This window comes from Glycine max, chromosome 8 (assembly GCF_000004515.6).
Source record: "Glycine max cultivar Williams 82 chromosome 8, Glycine_max_v4.0, whole genome shotgun sequence".
NCBI lineage: Eukaryota > Viridiplantae > Streptophyta > Magnoliopsida > Fabales > Fabaceae > Glycine > Glycine max.
In genome coordinates this window covers 15,914,600-15,937,225 of record NC_038244.2, presented here as the reverse complement: position 1 = coordinate 15,937,225, position 22,626 = coordinate 15,914,600, and the positions used below count along the sequence as shown (strand labels likewise).

The 22,626-nt window shown below is 32.0% G+C and overlaps 3 protein-coding genes and 1 non-coding gene across 5 annotated transcripts; all 4 read right to left on the bottom strand.

The window, feature by feature from the left end:
- Positions 1-636: 636 nt before the first annotated feature.
- Positions 637-1,314, bottom strand: LOC106799753 (uncharacterized). The gene has a single exon (XM_014779117.3). It carries the CDS (start codon positions 1,229-1,231, stop codon positions 986-988), a length of 246 nt encoding a protein of 81 aa, XP_014634603.1. The 5' UTR covers positions 1,232-1,314; the 3' UTR covers positions 637-985.
- Positions 1,315-2,978: 1,664 nt separating this feature from the next.
- Positions 2,979-4,863, bottom strand: LOC100306153 (uncharacterized). The gene is given in 3 exon segments (NM_001251471.2): positions 2,979-3,292; positions 4,239-4,402; positions 4,704-4,863. Coding segments are annotated over 3 exon segments (453 nt in total). The 5' UTR covers positions 4,852-4,863; the 3' UTR covers positions 2,979-3,151.
- On the bottom strand, positions 3,666-3,756 carry LOC113002457 (small nucleolar RNA R24). The gene has a single exon (XR_003268019.1). It is a non-coding gene; the product is annotated as a small nucleolar RNA R24 (small nucleolar RNA).
- Positions 4,864-8,756: 3,893 nt separating the features above from the next.
- LOC100817435 (uncharacterized protein At1g51745) lies at positions 8,757-13,928 on the bottom strand. Of its 2 annotated transcripts, none has more exons than XM_014779115.3 (3): positions 13,282-13,928; positions 11,128-12,191; positions 8,757-10,302 (listed from the first exon to the last, which is right to left on the bottom strand). In XM_014779115.3, exons 1-3 carry the CDS (start codon positions 13,470-13,472, stop codon positions 9,203-9,205), a joined length of 2,355 nt encoding a protein of 784 aa, XP_014634601.3. In that variant the 5' UTR covers positions 13,473-13,928; the 3' UTR covers positions 8,757-9,202. The 2 variants fall into 2 exon arrangements, with proteins under 2 accessions (XP_014634601.3, XP_040874221.1); XM_041018287.1 differs by having other exon boundaries at positions 13,322-13,453.
- Positions 13,929-22,626: the final 8,698 nt, after the last annotated feature.

The following is a 22,626-nucleotide window of genomic DNA, read 5'->3' as shown; positions in this document are numbered from 1 at the left end:
AGACCAATCTCATGTATTGAGTATTGACTTGTCCAAAAGATATAAGTTTGGCTCACGAAAGTTGATATGCTGTGAAAAAGACTATAAAGCTATTCAATGATTTGACTAGGACACATTTAGATTGTTTTCATTATTATCTGTTACCTTTGAATTACAAAACTGTTACCTTCTTGTAAATCTATAGGAAATAGAGAAAACGAAGAGAAAAAAAATGTTGACAATGTTTCTGGTACAAATATTTGAAAACAGATGACAATTTTGGAAATTGCAAGTGAACAGAAATAAGTGAACCCTAATATTTCCTATTTCCTAACCCCCAATTGCTTTTCCTTTGGTGTTAGCAACTTGCATTTCTTATATATTTATAAGGAAATCGTGTTACTGGTGTCTATATTCTTGTATAACTATCCATTTCAGAAAGCAGCTATACAAAAAATGGTAACAGTATATCTATTGGACATAGAATTTATGAAAATTCAATATACAAATACGATATAGTTTAACTGTTAACGATTCCATGGAAACACAAGGGAAAACAAGACACAAGCTAAGAAGATCACGTGCTGTAGAATTTGTACAAATTTCACGCTTCACAGTATAATTAGGCACTTAGCAGTTCAATGGAGACAAAAGAAATAGTACTTTCCAATTCCAGATTATATTTACAATATTACTTTGTGAAATTTAAATGTATTGAAATTTGGCATTCTACCTCCAAATAGACAAGGCATGATTCCTGTCAATACAAATGGATATCCCAACACACAATTATTTGATTCACCTTGCTTCTCACAACAAATATACAGCCACCGCTTTAACATCTATGAACAAATTCTCAAGGCTAAAAACCATTTGATGTAAAGCTCAAATTTTCAAACTCCACCAACATTTCTTCCATCAACCAAATCCAAGATCATGTCTGTGATAAGTGACAGATCCAGAAATTTTAAAGTGTGGGGGTAATACTCATACATAAATTTGTAACTTAGCCTTGAGACTTTCCAAAACGGCCACTGACTTGGCGTGCATATGCAACAACAGCCTTAGCCCACCTCTTGATCTCAGCCTTCAACTTGTTGGAATCCATGTCCTTCAGCTGCTTCCCTGGCTCCATAGTCAATTCAACTGAAGAGAAACAGCGTTCGAAATGCCTCCGTTTTGAAGGTTTCTGGCCCTTAAGCTTGGCAACCGCATTGCTGCCATTGAGAGACTCAGATTTCTTTACAGACATGGCTGCTGTGTGATCAGCAGCCAGAATAGTTTGTGAAAGAAAATGTGGTACAGTAAGTACCAAACGAATTATGAAACTGTGTATTGTATCTAACTCTTTTATAAGGCTAATGAATTACACCAAGACAAGTAACATGGTACTCCAATGCGTGTAATAATATGCTTTCATTGACTTTAGACTTTGTCAACACTTTTTAGGAAGGATTCCTTAACAAGTTTAATTAATGCCTTGTACTATTCAAATTGTAATTTTTCTAATTTGGTTCTTCCTTTTTTAATTTTCCTTTTGTCTGAGAGAAGAGAAGTAATTATTTCATTATTAAACAAATACAATATGTTTATTTTGTGTATAGGATGAACATAGTGGTATTGAATATAATAAATGGTACAAACTACAAAGGTTGGTATCCATAGGAATAGAATAGTAATTACACTTCAAAATTTGATATAGTCCTTTCTTCTATACGAACCCACAAATGACAATATTAATGAGGAAATTTTATGTACTAATAGTAGAGACCGCGTTAACTTAACTATGAAGAAATAATTCGAAGAATAATAGGCAGTTTGATTATTTGCAAATTTTGTAACGAGAAGCTAAAGCGTATCAAATTCCTCGGTGGTTGGATTTGAGAGGCCTCTTGATTCAAAACAAGCATTTCTATTTTTTGGTATAAGCCAAACTTGCATTGTAAAGTAGAAAAGAGATTTTTAAAAAATAATAATTGATTTGTAATAAAAAAAAAAATTAAACATTAAGCCTCAAACGGTTTAAGATTATCGTGATGGTCACGCATGGACAAGCCAGTCAACCATCAGGCCCAATCATAACAGCACCAAATGTTGTTACCAATAACAACACATCACCATATATAACATTAACAATTAGCCACACAATTGTAACTAAGGTAATTTTCAAGCTTCTAGGTACCGTTGGTTATATGCTAAATAGTAAAAAAAACCTCTGCATTTACCTCAGTTATGTGATCACTTGTACCAGGCAAATTACCTTTACAACATGTCCTACCCAATCATACCCTTGGAACCAAAGTCCGAAACTTCTGAATTAGCTAGTTACTAGTTGCTGATTCTGGAGTCGAAGGAAGCACAAATTCACAGAGTAAGACAATTACAATCATCATGGTCCATGCGTGAACGTAGGTAATCCATTTCCGTTACTAACTGGGACTTAGGACTAATTGCATTCCGAAACTTGTTTAAGCCATGCGATTCAACCTACGTAACAATGCCGTGTTTTACGTACAAGGTGGCGTGTCAAAGAATGTAACTCATCAATTGATGTTTTTTAATCTTTCTAATGTTAATCTATTTTCAAGCTTTATATTAAGAGGTGTGCAATCTATTTTATCAACCTTCACATTGAGTGATGCTACAACTTCAAATATTTGCCATTTTCTCTTGTAATTTAAAAATATTACTTTTCACTGGACCAAAATGGCAAATTGTTAATACAGGAGGCTTCTTTGTTTAGTGCGAACATTTATGCAACTGTGCTTAACATGTTTCAAACCCCCAATCCTCGCATCAACTATTGTTTCAACTTTCGAGTTCTACACAACTACGTTCATTATGATAGGATGATAAAAGAAAAATAGAAATAAAAATATCTTTTAAATCGAGGGTTTCAATGCTAAACACACTAATCATATCCCTCCTTTGAGGCAATAATAGCCAGCTATTTTGTCGGAAGAGCGACTTTTAAAGCAACAATCATGAGGCGAATATACCGAGACACAAATCAAGGTGAAATCTATAACATGGTAGTTCAAGTTTTCATATTGAATACTTAATAAATAACTGCATTGCAAAACAAACTCGAGAAATCTAGATTGGAGTTCTAAAAACACGAAAGAGAGGGCAAAAACGAAGATTGAACAGCAGATTCTTTCTCAATTCCCTTTCACTTCCTACCAGCGACTCTCACGCCCTGTCTATTCCTCTTCTTGACACCAGACTTGGCAACTTTGAGGCTTCTGTGAACAGCACTCAACCTTGCAAGGGCAGCCTTCTTGAGATCAGGCCTGTAGTAATTTTTGGCCACCTGAAGCACATTGCATCATTAGGAAAAGGGACTCAGGTAAAGTTGGAAATTTGGGGTATAATGAGGTAACAGCACCACAATTCAAAACAAATGAACAAGCATTAAGTTGGAAATGTTGGGCTATTGGAACATATGAAGAAAATTATTACAGATTAAAACTAAAGAACCATGTACTGTCCATGCAAAACTCAGTAGGCTTACTCTTGGGAATTCATAGGTTCAAGCAAAAATATTTGGAGAAATTCAGACCAAGACCAAACAATACTAATATCATAAGAAATTTTGGATGCTGACATCAGAGAATGATTAACAAGCATAGGAAAGAAACATAAAACTTTCCTATATTAATAGCATCAGGAAGGAACCCGTGATAGAAGCTCAGAAGCCAAGCGTAACATGTATATTTCATTGAAGAAACCCAAAAAAAGGATTCTTCTTATATGTTAGAGCCTCATCACCGCAGCTGAGCCTTGCTGGCAAAAGCCCAAACAGATTTTTTCAAGCACAATATCCCCCAACAAAGACACAACAATCACAAAATCGAAAACAAGTAGGCAAGGTAACTTCAACAGACCCAAGAACAATAATAACATAAAATTTCTTTTCATTATGAAAATGATACAAATTTGCCAGCTGGGGACAGTTCAGTCACTGACATAAGGGTAAACGTCAAATACAAGTCAAAGGACTGCTATCAATATCACTTTGCAGGATAATATGAACAAGTTCAGTTTGACTTTTATCTATAGCAACTAACACTCTTACAGCAAACAAGATTTAAACCAGATTAGTCGTCCTTAAAGAAAAATAAACCAAACAGAAATAGATATTTGAAATACCAATGTCAAACTCTAAGAAGTTAGAACAAGAATATCATACATGATACACCATTAACATACATCACAAATCTAACCTCCAAGGAATAATGATTTTTATTTAAAATTACCTGGTTTTCAACAGCTTTTGCCATCCTCCTGAACTCCTTCTTCATCACAGATTTGTGGAGCAATGCAGCGGGCTTGTTTTGCTTCTTTGTCTTGGTTGTAGCCAACAACACAGCCTGATCTTTGCCCTCAGGCTGAACAGTAACAGTTTTCTTGTTTGCCAAACCTACCCATAAACAGTAAAATAAGACATTCAGCCACAAACCATCGAAACACATTGATCCAATCCATAAAATGTTTCTCAGATAAAGCCAAATCTGAGATCATTAGATAAACACATTATCATTAAAAAAAATTAAAAAAATTCAATATCTATCAACCCAAGTTCTGGCCCGGTAATTCAACCTCAAATATTCTGACTCAATATCATCAAAAGAATTAGTCTGTACCCATTTTCAACAATTAAAACAAAATCCAATTTTTTCTCAAAAAAAAACAATAAAAAAAAAATTGGAGTGATGACACACCAGAGTACTTGAACGAATTGAGGTTGTAGAGATTGTTGCTCTCTCTGCTGAATTCGACGCTCTGGGTGCCCCTTCCAAACTGCTTGACCAAGAAGGAATTGTTTTTCTTGACGATCTCCCACACGAGCTGCCCTGGAACGGTGGCCATCTCTTCGCCTGCAAGACAAAACTAGGGTTTTGCGTTAGGCTTTGTATATATAGGACAGTGAAGAAACCCTAATTTATCAAATTGAATAAACCGGGTTCGGGAAGTTCGACCCATTTATCCGAAAACAAGATCCGTGTTCTGGAGTATAATATTTTTTATAATTTCTTTAAAAAGTTAAAATAAAAAATATTTTAAATCTAAACTGATAGATACGTAGCTTAACTATAAAATACGAAACAATAAAGAAATAAGAATGAACAAAGACAGATAATTTAAACAAATTCTCAGCCTTAATTATTTCTTTTAGTAATAAATAAATAAAGTAATAAACATGGATGATTTCTCATCGAATATATTTTGAAGTAATTTATTCTTTTTTTATGAGAAGTGATTTATTCTATTAGAATTAATTTATTTTTATAAAATATATTAAAAAATTGTTGATTAAATTCAAAAAAAGTAAAATAAAAATCTCTTAAATTTTAAGCAAATACAAACATGTGTTAATATCTATGACAGAAAATTGTTTATAAAAAAATGATGGTTCAAACTTCAAATAAATGTCATATTAATTATATTTTCTATTTAAAATTTAATATTGAGATGCAAAAGAGAAATCCTTTTGAGGTAAACATGCTTTCTTTTTTAATTAAATATTTTTCTTAAAATATACAACTGAAGCGAAGGATGTTAGTAAATATTTGTTTTATATTTTAAAATTTATAAAAATATATTACTCATCTTAATTCTGTTTTTATAAGATAAATAATTTGTTTTAGAATTCTTACGTAAAAATTAGATTTCTTATCTTTTCTAATATTTTGTTTTGAATGGGCCAGGTTGCTACAAATGTTTGTTTTTATCATTGGAACGAACGGTCACACGTAGCTTGTTTCGTTATTTAGCTTATTTTAATTTAATTTTCTAACCGTTTTAGTGAGGAAACTATTTTATTCTTATATAGTCTTGTCTATTGTAGTAGTCTCTTTTATCAAAATGTTTGTAATGGATATGATTAAATCCCTAATAAATTTGGAAAATTAATGGATGAAAACATAATGTATTATGTTCCATTGAAAATATTTTTATTATATTATATCATTTTTTTAAATTTTAAATTAGTGGAAGATTGTTGAAAAATATTTTCTTATAATTTAAAATTTAAAATTAAAATATATTTTCTTTAACAATTATGTTTTTTAAGGATAAAATGCTTTTAGAATTAGTTTCAGTGGAAAAATTAAAAACATTCCACTACTTTCATTCTTATGTTAGGAAGATATCTTTTACTTGGTCAAATTCTTGTGTGAACGTTACAAGTCTTTAAAATTAGGAAGATATCTTTTACTGCAAGTATTTTGTTATTACATGTTGGTGACTAGTTGCCTCTATATATGTAGCTTCTTGCTAAAAAAAAATAAACATGTGAAAATACGTCACACAAAACAATAAAATGAATATTTAGATGAAGCTTTATATTTTGCATGTCATATTCTTAATATGACACCTTATAAATTCTTTTAAAAAAACCCCTTATGAACTATGGAGAAAAAGAGAAACAAATATGAATTATCTTAAAGTGTAGGGGTGTCTAGTAAATGTTAACATCCCTATTAATAAGAAAAGAAAATTTGGACAAAAAATTGTTGATTATGTTTTTGTTGGATATTCTTTGCATAGTACTATTTATAGATTCTTGGTTGTTAAATCTTTGTATGTGGATGACATATTGATATTAGGTAGTAATATGCATTTCATAAATGATGTGTAGTCTTTCTTGTTTAGTAATTTTAATATGTAGGACCTTGGTCCTGTAGATGTGATTTTGGGTATTAAACTTATAAAGAAAAATGATGACATAATTTTAACCTAATCACACTATGTTGAAAAGACTATTGAAGAAGTTTAATTATTTTGATGTGAAACATATTTCTACTCCTTATGACTCATCCATTAAGTTAAAGAAAAATTTGAATAAAGGAATTTCTTCACATAAATATTCTCAAATTATTGGTTCTTTGTTGCATTTGACAGACTTATCTAGTCCTGACTTTGCTTATGCAGTTGGTACATTAGGAAGGTCAAAAAATAATATTGTGGATCCGCTTACAAAAGAGTTGCCGTGCCAACAAGTACTTAAGTCGTTAGGGAAAATGAGACTAGAGCCCATTATTTAGTTACAACAATGGATACCCATGTCTCCGTGTGATTGGTGATCCCATGAATGGAGTTCAACAGGTAACAACGAAATTGCTTGTTGACTAAAGTACACAAAAATAAATTTTTACAGAGTTGTTTTGTTTCTCATTCCTATGATGAGGTGTACTATAAATTGCGACAATATCAAGGTTGAGATATTTATATATGTGTATTTTTTGGTAAAAAAAGTACCTCTTAATGAATATGATGACAATTATTGTAAGGATAGGGTCACAAACTACTCTTTGAGGATTCAACTAGTGAGTGTGGTGGTGAGGCCGCCATTGTGAGATATGGGTCAATCTCTAAGTGACACTCATGAAACAAGATACACGTGCAAGATCGTGTAACACACTACCACCTAATTAGAACCTAAATGAACACCAATATTGTAAGAGTTGTGTACTAAAGTCCAATTAAAGAAGATGTAGTTAAGACAATTAAGTCACTACATTTTTTCTCATGTGGAAGTTCATAAACACTAGGCATAAGGTTTAAACCTGGAAAGTTCCTTATATCAAAATACAATATCACATGTTTTTCTTTTATGTTTCTATACAAATTATTTTTAAAAAAAGTAAAATTTTAAATTACGTGAGGAATGCTAGTAAATATTTGTTTTAAAATTTTAAATTCATAAAAATATATTACTCATATTAATTCTGTTTTTATAAAATAAACTATTTATTTTAAGATCTATTATGTAAAATTAGATTCCCTATCTTTTTTAAGATTTGGTTTTGAGCGGGTCAACGTAGGTTGTTATGTATTTGTTACGTTTGTTTGTTTTGATCTATGCATATATATATATATATATATATATATACATATATATATATATATATATATATAATTTGCTTTTTTTTATAAAAAATTATTTTTGAGAGCAAGTGCATATGTGTTCAGAAAGTTTGGAAATCCTTTCGTTGCACACTATCAGAACCAATGGGTTGTCTATCTTGGTAGAGGAACACAATCAAATTTTTCTACCCGTGCAAGGACATCTTCTCTCTAAGGATACCGTTTGCACGCTTCAACCTAGACTAATTAAAAAATTTTCCCTTAAATTATTTTCCTCTGTGCTTATTGAATGATATATTGCATTGTTGATTCATGTTATGTCAACTGAAGTTATTTTTCTATTATTATTTTGTTATTTAGTTTAAGACTTTCTATTTTCTTCTCATTTATTTCTTTTATTTTATTTTTATTTTCTAACAAAGGAGGAGAAGAGGGAGGGATTCAAGTGATACTACAAGGATTACTCTGTTCATATTTATCCATTTGTCATAATGGTTCTATCTTTTAGGGTTGTTATCATCACTTGTAAATATTCTTTTTTTTAGCTTAATTGGAATTTATCTTTATATTTAATTCTGTGTATTTTTATCATCCTAGTTTTAATTGCTTGTAATTAGTTGCTACAGTTTTTTAATTCTTCAAATTTAAGTTCTTCACAGCAAGATTTTATTCAATAAAACATTTATTTTCCCTTGTACCAAAAAAAAATCAATAAAAGTAAAAAAACAAAAATATAAGCCAACAGAAGTTTTATTGTTTTTATGCTAATGATATAACATCCACAATAAAGAATATAGTAGAATATAGAATAAGCATACACAGAAAAATGCTAATAATATGAGCAACCGGATATGTATTGATGGCATAACAAGTTTCCATACAAACACAATAAATTGAAATGGGGATTGATCCAAATGTTCTCATAATTGCATTTTTCTTTGTTTTAGGAGGTGACTTCGACATAAACAATCGAGTCCAAATCCAACATGAGTATAAAATGTAGTTATTGAACCTCCGTAACATCCTAATCCATTACTTTTTAAGAACCTAATATCAGGTCAAACACCTAATACTAGACCACCCCTCTTTACATCTCATCCAATGTTACATTATTTACAGAGCCAAGAGAAGCCTCAGATGATTTAACCTCCTACTAGTTTCTACATGAAAATGTCTTGAAATTGTACAGAAGATTCAACCTTCATGGCAGAATATGTGGGAGCAGCAAACTGTGCATGTAGTTAAAAAGAAGTAGATAATATTATGGTCTGCAGAACTAAACCAAAATCTCTCCAATTACCAAAGAAGCAATTATCCGCACCACCATCCAATCGTTGTAACTCCTCACAAGTCAAGGGTTGGATGATGTTGGTAATGCACGGTGCGTGGACCGTGCTTGACCGCTCACAGCTTCATTTATCCTACTGAATACTACTTGGAGGGGAATACAAGCAATAACAGGACCCTTCTTATCTACCACTGGCTTTTTTTCCTTTCTTTCCTCTTCTGACTGCCTGTGACCTGTCAATGACGACAACTTCCGAATCTTTTTATTCAACAGCCCGGTTTTCTTCATCTTGGAAGATTTACTAGGAGAAAATCGCGTTGAATTCTTCGAATGTATTCTTCCAGTCACCGAGTTTGGCTTGGCTACACAATAGACATCACCAACTTCCAAGTCACATCCAATGTCACTCAACATTTTATCACAATGACCTTCAACCATGACCTCAACCGCCAAAGGGTGTCCAATAAAGGCTTTGCCATTCAGTTTACTCACAAGGGAAACCAAAGGCACATGTTGTGGCCGGTAGCTGGATTTAACTTCTAGCTTAACGTCATATAATGAAGCATCAGAACAATAATTTCTTCCAGGGAAATCTGCCGTTTGATATCTGGAGTTAACAGTGAAGCGTGAATGGCGATAAGGAAGCAATCTCTGAGGTGTGAGAGATCCATCAGGCAATAACTTTGCCTCCGTTGTTGTCACCTTGACATGCTTGTTCAAGTCCCGAAGTCCTTCTAGTTGACCTTCAGCAACAGGTTTGCAGTTAACTTGAGAAGTACAGTTGTATGAAGTATTTGGTTCACCCATGCCATTCCAATCAACTTTTTGACAAGCACCCTGATAGATTCCGTCCGAGTTCCCTATTCCTGGAAAATATGCACTGGATTGGCGGTCTGTGTCCACATATTTTCTTGAGGCATGTTTTATATTTTTACTCGTATTTCTTGAATTCCTCTTTCCTTTTGACTGCCACTTTGAACTACCTTTGTCTGCTCTATGGCCAACAATACTGTGACCAGCAACTGAACTGGTACAGCCTGGTTCATTCTTGCTCTCATTTCTCAATGACACAGCTTCACATTGACTAGCATTACAAGACTGTTCTCCCAATGGACTAACTTGAGGCTTGCCAGATGAACAAGAAACCAGTATGGGTGAGAAATCTGGCAAAAGAAATTAACATCAGTGCACGTTAATTATCCAGCCCACATCTTTTCAAACCACAACATACAGAAAAGCAAAGTTGTAGCATAACTTAACCATATTCTAAAGCTCTCAACAATACGTTAAAAAAGGGCTTTATTGATTAAAGATAAACAGATGGAAATAGGGAAGCAGTAGCATTGATTGCAAACCTCAGGGAAAGAACACAGCCACATATAAAATTAATATATTTGGTTATTTAGAATTACTCTACAGCTCAATGATGCAACTTCAAACAATCCATTTGTAGTTTTGTACACATAATATGGGACATAAGCAATAACCATGAAAAACCAGACGAAAGCACGTGACAATCTCAATGGAGAAGGGACACAAGTTATACACTTCAGATTAAATTGTTTATGCAACATGAGTGCCACTTTCTCAGGCGCAAAATTTAAAGTCAGTGAATCTCAATAGTTTACTTCCAAAGAAGCCAACCATAAAACCATGCTTCAACCTAGCTTATTCAACTGTTATTAAATCCTAATGTATGACCACTGTGCCTCTTCCAGAATCCACATTCATTTTCCCTCTTTTTTTACTGAGCTTCATGATCAGAGCAATGCTACATAAACTATTTAACTTATGCAACATACCCATCTAAAGACCTAAATCTGTCACAAAACCAAAAAGAAAAATTAAAATATTGATGAAAAGGGAAAGAAAAATAATATTAGTGAGAGGGGGAGAGGATCATGAACTGCAATACATTCTGATAACAATTGTAAACATTGCAGGTACAGAAGAGAAGACACTACGGAAATTCAGATACTGTGGCATACCCAGAGTGTGTTTCTCCTCCCCTAAAACCCCAACAAATGGAACATCAAATAGTTCATCAGGAGAATCTTTGCCAACTAGCCCTGGTAAGCCAGAAGCCTCATTCTCCTTGACTTTGTGATTGATTTGGGAAGCATCATCACTACCATGGTCATGACCAATTAATGAAGTCCCGTTCTCACAAGTAGCCTCAGTACTATCTGAATTATGTGTTGGCGTTGGAAAAGTTTTCTTTGAACCATTAGAATCTAATCCTGAAATTCTTCCATCAGTTACCCCACATAGTGGAGAACCGCTTGAACTGGGAAGCTGATCACAAATGACAGGAACTGACACCATGGCTGTACTCTCCAAAACCTTAGTCAGGGGCCGGTGTCGATTTTTCCTTTTCAATAATTCATGAGCATTTGCCACTTGTGATCTCTTTCTTTTCAGTGTTGAAGAATAGCCTTTACCACCATTTACAGAAGTTCCATTTGCCAGACAGTTCCCTGCAGTTGAATTGTTGAGTGAAGCACTAATGTGCTGAACTATCTCAGTTGCACCAGTACCTTGGACCTTTCTCTTTGACACTACACCAATGCCTAGGTCCTCAAGTCCTCTCATTCGCTTGACTCCTTCAAATCCATCATCTTCTGAATCATTAGGTGTTCTTCTCCTCCTTCCTTGCACAGATTGCATCTTTAAAGTACCATTGTGATTAGGCTCTTCAAAAGATATACCAGATTGAGACAATTCTGGAGCTGCATTAGAATTGTCATCAGAGTCACTCAAATCATCTGCCACATCTTCATTGTCTTCACCAGACATGAGGGGTAATTCGCCAGCTGATCCTCCATGTTCACTACCAGGTTTATCTAATCTGGAGCATAAGCTTAATGATTCCTTGTCCAGGTGAGCACTCTCTAGCTCAAGAGCATGGAGAATAGCATCTTCCCTGCGAGCATACTTCACTGCCTTCTTGCTTGAATTAGCAGCAGATGCCTTTGCCTTCTCAATGCATTCATTATACTCTCCACAGCGAAAAGCTTTTACCCGCTTTGATTTTTCAAGATTATACCAATCCCTGTATCACAAAGAATGACAAGACTATATGGTTCAATTTCTCATTCTGGAAACACGAAATGAAGTATCCAGAGCCACATAAGAATTGCCGAAATCACCATTTGATTACCTTCATCCAAAATTGCTTGAAGGCAATCATAAATATAAAAAGCAACTTAAAACTAAACTTCACAAGGTGATTTCTTGAACTATGTCATGACAACCAACAAGTTGCATCCACTTATCTTAAGTAACAAAAGAAAAACAAGTTCATAAGCCTCTATAATCAAAAGTAGCACACTAATCTTGCTACAAACAAAATCACAAGAAAAACATTCACAGAAAGGCTCAATAGGCGTATTTATCCACATAAATGGGAAAGCTGGCATGAAACAATTGACACATTTCGAAACATATTTTTGGACACAAAACAAATTAGTAAAAACAAAGACAGTTCCAATCATAAGTTTAGAGAAACATAAATTAGTTCTACTCACTCCTAAGCTTCACTTAACAGGAAGCAGTAACTGACACATTTAACCAGTCTTCCACCTTCGACACCTTGTACAATTTTAACTAGAGAAAGCAATCATCTATTTTAAAGGTTTAAAACGCTCCATTGCTGCAAGATTCCCCAACAACTCAGGAAAAAAAAGAAAGGAAAAAGCATCCCCTCGATAATATGATGAGAAAACAATTCCACATAATTAAGAAGCTGAGAAAACAATTCCACCCTATAAATAATACTCTAATCACTTTAAAAATAATGGTCCACACAGCACAAACCCATCACATTAAAATTACAGAAAACCTTGTCCCAAGTATCTCAATTTCCCAATTCCATTATCTGGAGTGAAAACAGCACTTCAATCAGAAACTGTCCCCGAAACACCCCGCACCCAAAAAAAACAAAAAAAAAGTAAATAAAAATCCAATGATCAAGCTAGTATCATATGATTCATATCATATAGCCACAACTACAACACCATCCAATTAAGGATAATTAAAATTAAAAAAAAAAAAAACAAGTTCAGACAGCAATATGAGCAAAACATGGAAACAAAATTTTTTTAAAAAAAAGTTGAGGCAGAAAAAAAGAAGAAGGAACTGACACGCTTGCATCTTCACGACCTAAGAGCTTAACGGGAGTACCCGATCTCGGAGAAACCAAGCAACTCTCCGACAATTCATGAAGACCCATTATCCGACCCGGCCACCACGACCCGTTTCTCCGTCGGACCCAAACCAACCCACCCACCGACGCATCGATTCCGTTCAGGTTCGACTCACCTGAGCTACCCATTTCTCCAAAAAAAATAAAAAATACAAACTTATTCTCTTAAACCCTTTTTTTTTGCTCAAAATGAATCAATCCAAACACGCCCTTGCTGAGGTACCAGGTTGGGGAAAGGGTTCAAAGGTTTCACTTTTGCGCAAAACAGGTGAACCCCAGAAGGCGAAGAGGCTAAAACCCCATTGGAAATTGTAATGGATGGTGCATGCAAGGGAAGAAGATCTAAGAGAGGGAGAGGGGAAAGGAAGGATCTAATGGGAAGGTGGGTTTTGTGAGAAGGGTTTTTGACATTTCATGGTGGTGGTGGTCATCCGTGGCAACACACCAGAGAGAGTGAGTAGTGAGTGAGAGAAGAAAGAGAAAGAGTGATGAAGCAAGGCGGTTTTCCGCACTGAGAGAGAGAGAGAGAGAGAGAGAGGGCTGGGCTTTGGGTTGGTGTTTGGATTAAAACGTAACATTTGTATCTTTAGGAGATGGCCCATTAGAGAAACAAGGAGGGAGACAGTGAAGCAATGTGTTCGTTTTTATTGCTTTGGTTTTCTTTTTCTTAAACTAAAAAATAAATAGTAAATAAATGCATATGTTATGTTTTAAGTTCAAATTGTTGCGATCCATATTTTAATATAAATTCACTTGATAAAATTAAAATTAAAATAAATTATGATTTTTTTATAGGATAACTTTTATCTCAAAAGTCATTTTATATCAAATTTTCAAACATGCAATAAAGAGTGTATGTATATGATTCAATGTACTACACCATAATCATCAACACACATGTGTTTATTATTATCAATTCGTCTTAAAAAAATAAAATTTAGTATAAAAAAGCTTTTTGAAGGAGAGCATTTGGTTTAGTATTGGAGAGTATTAATATATTTGATCCTATTTCCATAACTCGTTTCATGTTGTAGTTGTGCATATTTTATTTACCCATTCTTGATTAAATGTCTAATTTTTTTTCTAAAAGGCACAGTATTTAGTGATGATAAGAAGTCTTTAATTTGTGAAGTAATAAATAATAATGATCATAACCTTTTTTTTTTCTTTTTTTGTATGATATATTTTTTTCTTTTAATTTTTCATTGAACATTATCATTGTAAATTCTCTTAGGCTATATTTGGCATAACTTGCTGGAAAATTAGTTAGAAGCTCTAGCTAAACGAAAAGTTAGTTTATTAGATTAAAAATATTTGATAAAATTATCTGTTAAAATAATTAAAAAGTAAAAAATATCAAAAAAATAATAAAATTATGATTTATTTAAAAAGTAACAAGTAAAATAAATAAATATATTAAAAATAAAAGTGAAATAAAGTATAAAAAATTATAAGATGATGTTTTGAAAAACGTTTAAAAAAGAGTTATTAAAATATTTTATTTATCAAATAATTAAACGAATTTTTCAATTAATAAAAAATAATTATATAAAATATCTTTATCAAACATAACTTTGACATTTTTGCCTTTAATAATAATTAAAATACTTTTCTTTCACATTTATTTTAACTTTTTTTCTCCATCCTTAAAACACTTCTATTGTATCTTTATTTTTTCCGCCTTATTTCCGTTTTCCACGGTGTCATCATCTTGGAAAAATAAATTTTATTCACCACTTGTTTGGGTGTAAGAGTAATATTACATCACTTCACTTGTGTTTGGCAGAGGAAAAATAATAAAACAATAAGAAAAATAAAGAAGAGATATAATAGTATCACACTTTTTACATTATATTTTAATTTAAATATTTCTTTTTCTTTTTCTTTTTTATATTTTCATTCTCAAGTCAAACACAAATTATGAATTACAACACTTGCTTATAAATTTTAGAAGGATACTCATACATAATAAAATAGATGAGAATTAATATGTGTACGTAGGATATATCATATGCCATACATTAGAATGAAAAATTAGGTTGAATACATCATCAATGTAATTTATAGTCTGACAATTTATTAATCCCTCTAAAAATATCATGTATAAAATTGTTATTTGCGATTACATTGGTTGTTATTTGAATTTTATTAGTTACATTTTAAATGAGTTGAATTTGAATTGACAAATGATGCATATTAGTTCATGGGAAAAATAAGATGGAGTATATATCATTTTTTTTTGTACATAGAATTTTTAAATTTATCAAACCAAGTAAATATTAACATATTTTTACACTCTTAGGCAATAGGGTTAAGGCCAACTGTATATTTGTGTAGCAGGGTGATTTTATCACAGTATCGGGTTATTGAGATAGTATTACACATTACCGTAATACCCATCGGGTACATAATTGTAAAAAATGAATGAAGCCAACTTAGGAGTTATAATAATTGTCATGAAGAATCGAAAGTTCGAAACAACTTTTCATACAATATTTTTCATCTTCTTGTAACTCTTATCTTGAAAAAATTCATGCATTTAGAAGTGATGAACATCAAACTTGGTACATCCGAGTTGGACAATGTCAACCCTTTTAGAGTTTCACTTGAGTTTATACTAAAAATGTTTGTGCTTTTAAATTTTAAAACATGTATTGATGGAGTCATTAGATAGTTGTGTTGACCTCTAACCAAGATTGTTCCATAAAAAAAGTCAAAAGTAAAAAACTGTTTGAAATTAAAATTACACAGTTGCAAATTATAGAAACTATAAAGTGGATTTTGGATCCATTTGTTTAAAATTTTAAAAAATGCTTATAGAAAAAGCATTTTAAAAAAAAATAGTTATTTTAAAAAATAGATAGAATTTACTTATTTAAAAAAGCATAAAACTGTTTTTTTAAATAGTTTAAACAAACTTGTCAAAAAGGCATAAAACTGTTCATTTTGTTGGAAAAATGTTTTTTTTAACAAATAATTTAAACAAATTAACCCTTTAGCTTGATACTATATGTAATATCTGTGTATTGCATAAGATTATTTAAATATAAAAAGATATTTTAAATATATAAAAACATGTTAAATTTTTTTTACCTGTTTATGATTTATTATAAATAATCCATGCAAATTATATTGTTAAGATATTATGTGTACTTTTATTAAAACTAAACATGTTAATTAGTCAATGTTTTCGCAAGGTTATCATTATAGAAGAAATACAGCAAAAGGCTAAGAATACACTTTCAAACACATCATTTTTTATTACTTGAAAATAAAATAAAAAATTGAAGGTTTCATGTCATATTTATTATTTTATAATTTTCAATAAATTTGAATTAATTAGAGATGATATATTTGATCCTAGAGAGTGTGTTCATAATATTCTTCAAGAAAAATATTATTATTTATTTTTTGGTCCCAGAGTAGAGATTATGAGTATTTCTCAATTTATTGAATAAAAGACTAATCTTGAATCTCGCTTATGTTGCCAGTTGATCCAACAAAATTTTGCACAATGTAATAATCAAATATGAATTCTCCAATTAAATAAATTATATTCATTTCACTGCATCAATCCTTTTAAATATTTACTTATAAATCATATACTTATTTCACAATTCTTAACATTTAAAAAGAGAAAAAAATATTCAGTAAAAAAATATAATTAATCTAACTCTATAATCATTAAAAATATGAGTCTAATTTTATAACATAAAATCATAATAATGTTACGAGTGATTTAACACTTATGATATTTCACACTCATCTAGTCAAATATGAATTGAGGATAAGAAAGCATGATCAAACCTTTTTTTCACTATTATTTATCATTGTGCGTTATTTTCATCTACCAATAATGTTTATTATAAGTTTTTATGTTAAGTATTCTTATAAATCATGTTATTATTTTATGTTTATGAACTGTCATTATTCAAATTTTATATTTTAGTGAAAAGTTGCTCCGTATTTACGAAGTTAAACATGCATGCATAACATCATAGTTTTTAGCTAAGAAAAATGTATAGTTTAATCTTGGAAAAAAGTATTTGCATAATTAATCAATAACAATGTTATCAAACGAGGAATTTCATAACGTTATTCATTACATATTAATTATCGGGGAATCTAAATGTACTCAATGGGAACCACAATCTATGTTAGTTTTAATGAAACAATAAATCAAACGCTTAATTATAAATTTAGTCATCATATTTATCTCAGCTTAAAAATTTGGTTCTCTTATAGTTTAATTCATCAATTGAGTCCTTTTTTTTTTCAATCCAGTTATTTTAATTTCCAAACCTGAAATTGGACGTTAACTATTAATTGCTTATGTTGACCGTCACATATTGTGCTTTTATTGGACGCTAATTAGGTGCACGAAATTAACCCTCTTTGGTAATTTTTATTTTACCTAAAAATCATAGAAACTTCTTTGCCTGCCACTACTCCAATGCCAAAACCGCTTGCGTACAGCAACCTCTGTTGTCTCCGCTTCTGCTCCCGCCGCCATCAAATCGCACCCACCCTTTCGTTGTAGAGTCTATGGCACTCACGAAGCAACTCAAGAAGAAGAGCGAGTGGGACACTCTCGAGGAGGCCATTAAAGCCAAACTTGAAGATATCAAATCTCACAAGGTTTAGTTTTTTCAAATCGAAGTGGTGCAGGTGACGAGTTGCAGATCTGACCTTCGCGGCCTTGCCCTTTGGTGCGAAAAGTTGCAGAGAAGAGTGGCGGCGTCGATTGGAGGAGCGATGAGCGCTGAAGCAGAAACTGGAACAATGGGGCGTGGGTGTCAAGTTCTAATGGTGGAGGCGAGTTTAGTGATGGTGTTTTTGGTGTGTGCAACGGAGGAGAGGAAGTTTTGGAGGCGAGTTTAGTGTAGGCTTTAGAGCAAAAACAAGAGTTTGAGAGAGAAGGATATTTCGTGCACATAATTAATGTCTAATAAAAACCTAACATGTGGCGATCAACATAAATAATTAACTGTTAACGTCCAATTTCAGGATTGAAGACTAAAATAACCGAATTGTAAAAAAAATATATGGGACTCAATTGGTGAATTAAATTACATAGGGACCAAATTTGTAAACTAAGATAAATAGAGGACTAAATTTACAATTAAGCCTAAATCAAAAACAATTTTTGCATGTAAATTTAAGTAACTTTGAGTAAATAACCATTTTTTGGCCTATAGAATCCTTAAATTTACCAAACTAAATAGATATCAATATATTTTTGCTTTTAAGCACTTTGTTAAAACCAAACATACCTTTTTTTATAACCGATTGATTTCCTCAAAGTACTGCATTATTGAATTAATGTTGCAATCATTATAATATTCGTTTTGTAACATAATTGTAAAAAACAAATGAAGTCAGATTGGGAGTTGCAATGTCAAGATTGAAATACCTTTTTCATGACAAGTTTCCTCTACTACTTACTAATAATTCTTATCTCAAGATAATGCATGCATTGATCAAGTATCAAAAACTCAACATTTGAGTTTGGTATACTAGAGTTCAAATGCCAACTCCCTTAGAGTTTCACTTGCGATTATGGATATGGCTGGTTAGCATGTCTCTCACCATGGGAACTATTTTCTCACCAATAGACACTTCAATTTTTAAATGGATGGTTGAGATATTTTCTTATTGTTTATTTTCCTTTCTTTGTGTTTTTTACCAATTCATATTTCTATCACCACTCAATTTCCCTTTTCCTCTATATGCCAGACAAGACTCTCCATTCTCCACCTCGTTGTTGCACTTGCTTCAACTAATGTCACGTCATCTCTAATTCTACTCGTTAGAGATTCATGCAGAATCTGGTGTCGTTGTGGTTCATAATGGTTTCAAACTGGTTATTTCTCAAGTCTTATATTGTAAAATTTTAAGGGTTTCCTAGATTAAAAATTATAGAAAATCAATAAGATCTTGAAACCTATGATCTCACAAATAATAAATAAACAATGCGTATCTTTCTCCATAGTGAGATTTCTCTTTGGTGCACTTTGATTTCTTGGAAGATGAGATAAACAAGATTTCACTCCCTTAACTATTGTTTTTGTCTCTCTACGTTTGTGATGACTAGAGAATAGAGAGAACACTTTTCTATCAGGAAGGAGACCTCGTTTCACATTAGTGAGTATTATGTTGGATCGAGTGGCTTCAGAATAATTAAGAAGGGGGGTTGAATTAATTGTTCCTAAACCTTTACTAATTAAAAATTTACTTTTCTAAGGATTTTACTATGTTGTTAAGTAAATGAAGAACATAAAAGAAACTTAACCAAAAGTAAAAGAGAAAATTAAAATGAACAGCAGAAATTAAAAGAGTAGGAAAGAAGGAGACAAACACACACGAATTTTTATACTGGTTCGGTAACAACCCGTGCCTACATCTGTTCCCAAGGCAACCTGCGGTCCTTGAGATTTCTTTTCAACCTTGTAAAAATCCTTTTACAAGCAAAGATCCACAAGGGATGTATCCTCCCTTGTTCTCTTTGAACAACCTAGCGGATGTACCCTCCACTAGTACTGATCCACAAGAGATGTACCCTCTCCTGTTCTCAGTCAATAACCCAAGTAGATGTACATTCTACTTGTACCACGAAGGATGTACTCTCCAATGTGTTAAGACAAAGTTCTCAGGCGGTTAGTCCTTTGAAACTTTGTGAAGGGGGAAACAAAAGAATTCTCAGGCGGTTAGTCCTTTGAAATTTTTTGTTTTAGGGAAATGAAAGAATCAAAAGAATTCTCAGACTGTGTCGTTTTGAATTCTTTGACAAGGGAGAAGGGAGACACAAAAGAATTCAGGCGGTTAGTCTTTCGTTCTTTTGGAAAAGGGAGAAGAGAGACACAAAAAGAATTTAGACGGTTAGTCCTTGGCAAATTCTTTTTGGCAAAGAAAGAAGGGAATGAAAAAGATGAATAGCACAAGTTTTTTATCAAAGAACTTTTCTTGAAAGAAAAAGTTTTGAACAAAAACTTTTAGAAAAATGAAGAAGTTTAGCAAATGGACCTGGGTGTTGCCCAATTTTATCGTATCTTCCGTAATACTCACCACCCTTATCAAATGCAATAACTTTCACCTTTCTGTCTAATTGTCTTTCTACTTCATTCAAGTAAATTTCTAAGACATCCACTACCTAAGATTTCTCATGCAGTAAGTAGACATAACCGTAACGTAAATAGTCATCAATAAAGGTGATAAAATGTCTTTCTTTTTTTGAAAGAATTAACATCAAAAGGTCTACAAATATCAATATGTACAATTTCAAGAAGTTGAGTGCTTCTTGTAACTTCTTTCTTTGTATGTTTTGTTTGTTTTCTCTTAATACAACCCACACAAATATTTAGATCTGTAAAATATAGATCAAGAAGAATTTCATTCTTTATTAATCTTTTCATACTTTCTCTAGAAATATGACCTAAACGTTCATACCACAAGAAAGCAAATCGTTCGTTCACTAAACTATGTTTAGTGCCAACATTATGATGCAGAGTTAAAACAATTTCAACATACAAATCATCTAATTTCAATTTATATAAATCATTACAAAGAACACTAGTACCAATAAGATGATTATGCTTAAATAAACTGAAACATCCATTACCAAAATTAAAAGAGTATCAAATAGCATCAAATTTAGATAATGAAACTAAATTCTTAGATAAACTAGGCACATAAAAAGTTTCCAAAAAATCTAAATGATGTTCAGTGTCGAGTTTTAAACGATAAGTCCTGATTGCTTCCACTGGAGTTTTCACTCTATTTCCCATGAAAATGAACTTCTCATTTAGGCTTATGGCTTAAATTGTAAGAAATCCCTGCATAATGTTAGAAACATGAGTCATACTTCTAGAATTAATCCACCATGTATTATGTACAACTTCAGTTAAGTTTGATTCAAACATACATGAGCATTAAACTCATCTTTCTTTTCGAACCAAGACTTACACTTTAAGAAATCCTTCTAAAAGTGTCCAGATTTCCCATAAAATTGGAAATTATTGCCCTTTGATACCTTCTTTTGGATTTACAAAGATTCATCATTGATCTTTAATTACTCTCTGCCTTTATCATGTTTCTTCACAATTTTCTTTCCAGCTCCTTGATTCCCTTGGTGGCTTACATAATGGACTGAGTGACTTCCTTGATTCTTGAGCTCTGTTTCTTCCTGAACGAACATACTATGCAATTCATGCACATATTTCATTTATCTTTCATGGTATTATAGCTCATTTGGAATGGGCCATACTCGGACTGTAATGGGTTCAAAATAAATTAAACAAGGAAGTTCTCATTCACAGTCATTTTCAATGTCTTAAGTTTTACTATAATGTTTGTCATCTCAATGACATGGTCATGTATAGTATGTGAATCATCAAACTTCATGGTGGTCAATGTACTCATTAATGTCTCAGCAAGAGACTTATTAGCTGTTTGAGAGTGCTCTTCCACTAACCTCATAAACCTTTTAGCATTATCGGTCTTAGGGAAAGTTGTCTTAATAATGTCTGCAACTTTCATTCTCATGAACATTAGATTAAGTCTGTTAGATCTTTCCCAAACTTCATAATAGACTTTCTCTTCACAATAAAATTCACATAAGTATTTTGAGAGATAAAACACATGTCATACATATGATTCATTTATATAATGGTCAATGTATATTGATATTCTCCTTTGGGTGATACACTAACACACAACATACAAACATGACGATGCCAATAAAATTCTTAACATTATTTGGCAATTAAATATGCACCAATTACTAGTAACTATTTTCTTTGAATATATAAATAAAACTAATGATACACACAAATCGCCTACAATTATATTCATTAATTATAAGAACAACTAATAAACCTTTGAGCGATCCATAAATTCCTTATAACAATGAATTTCAATTACCCATAAATCAATAATCATATAATTTAACATCCATTATTTTATGAGTAATTGAAATAATCATTAATTTGAAATTAAATAACCTTATAAATTTGACTACTTTGGTGACTAACAAATTCATCAAACATTTAATTCTAATCAAATAGATGACCTGCACATCCTTATTACTGTTAACGATTTATAATCATTTTATTAATTTCATCCCATGCCATAAAATAATATTCACATTTTTTTTTTGTTGTATTCAAATACGTTCAAACAAATATGTAGCATATACATATTTATTGCTATCGAAAATTTCAAAGCATTCACGTTAATTTAATTCCAAGAAATAAACTTTAAATCCTTTAGCGACATTCAACAATAG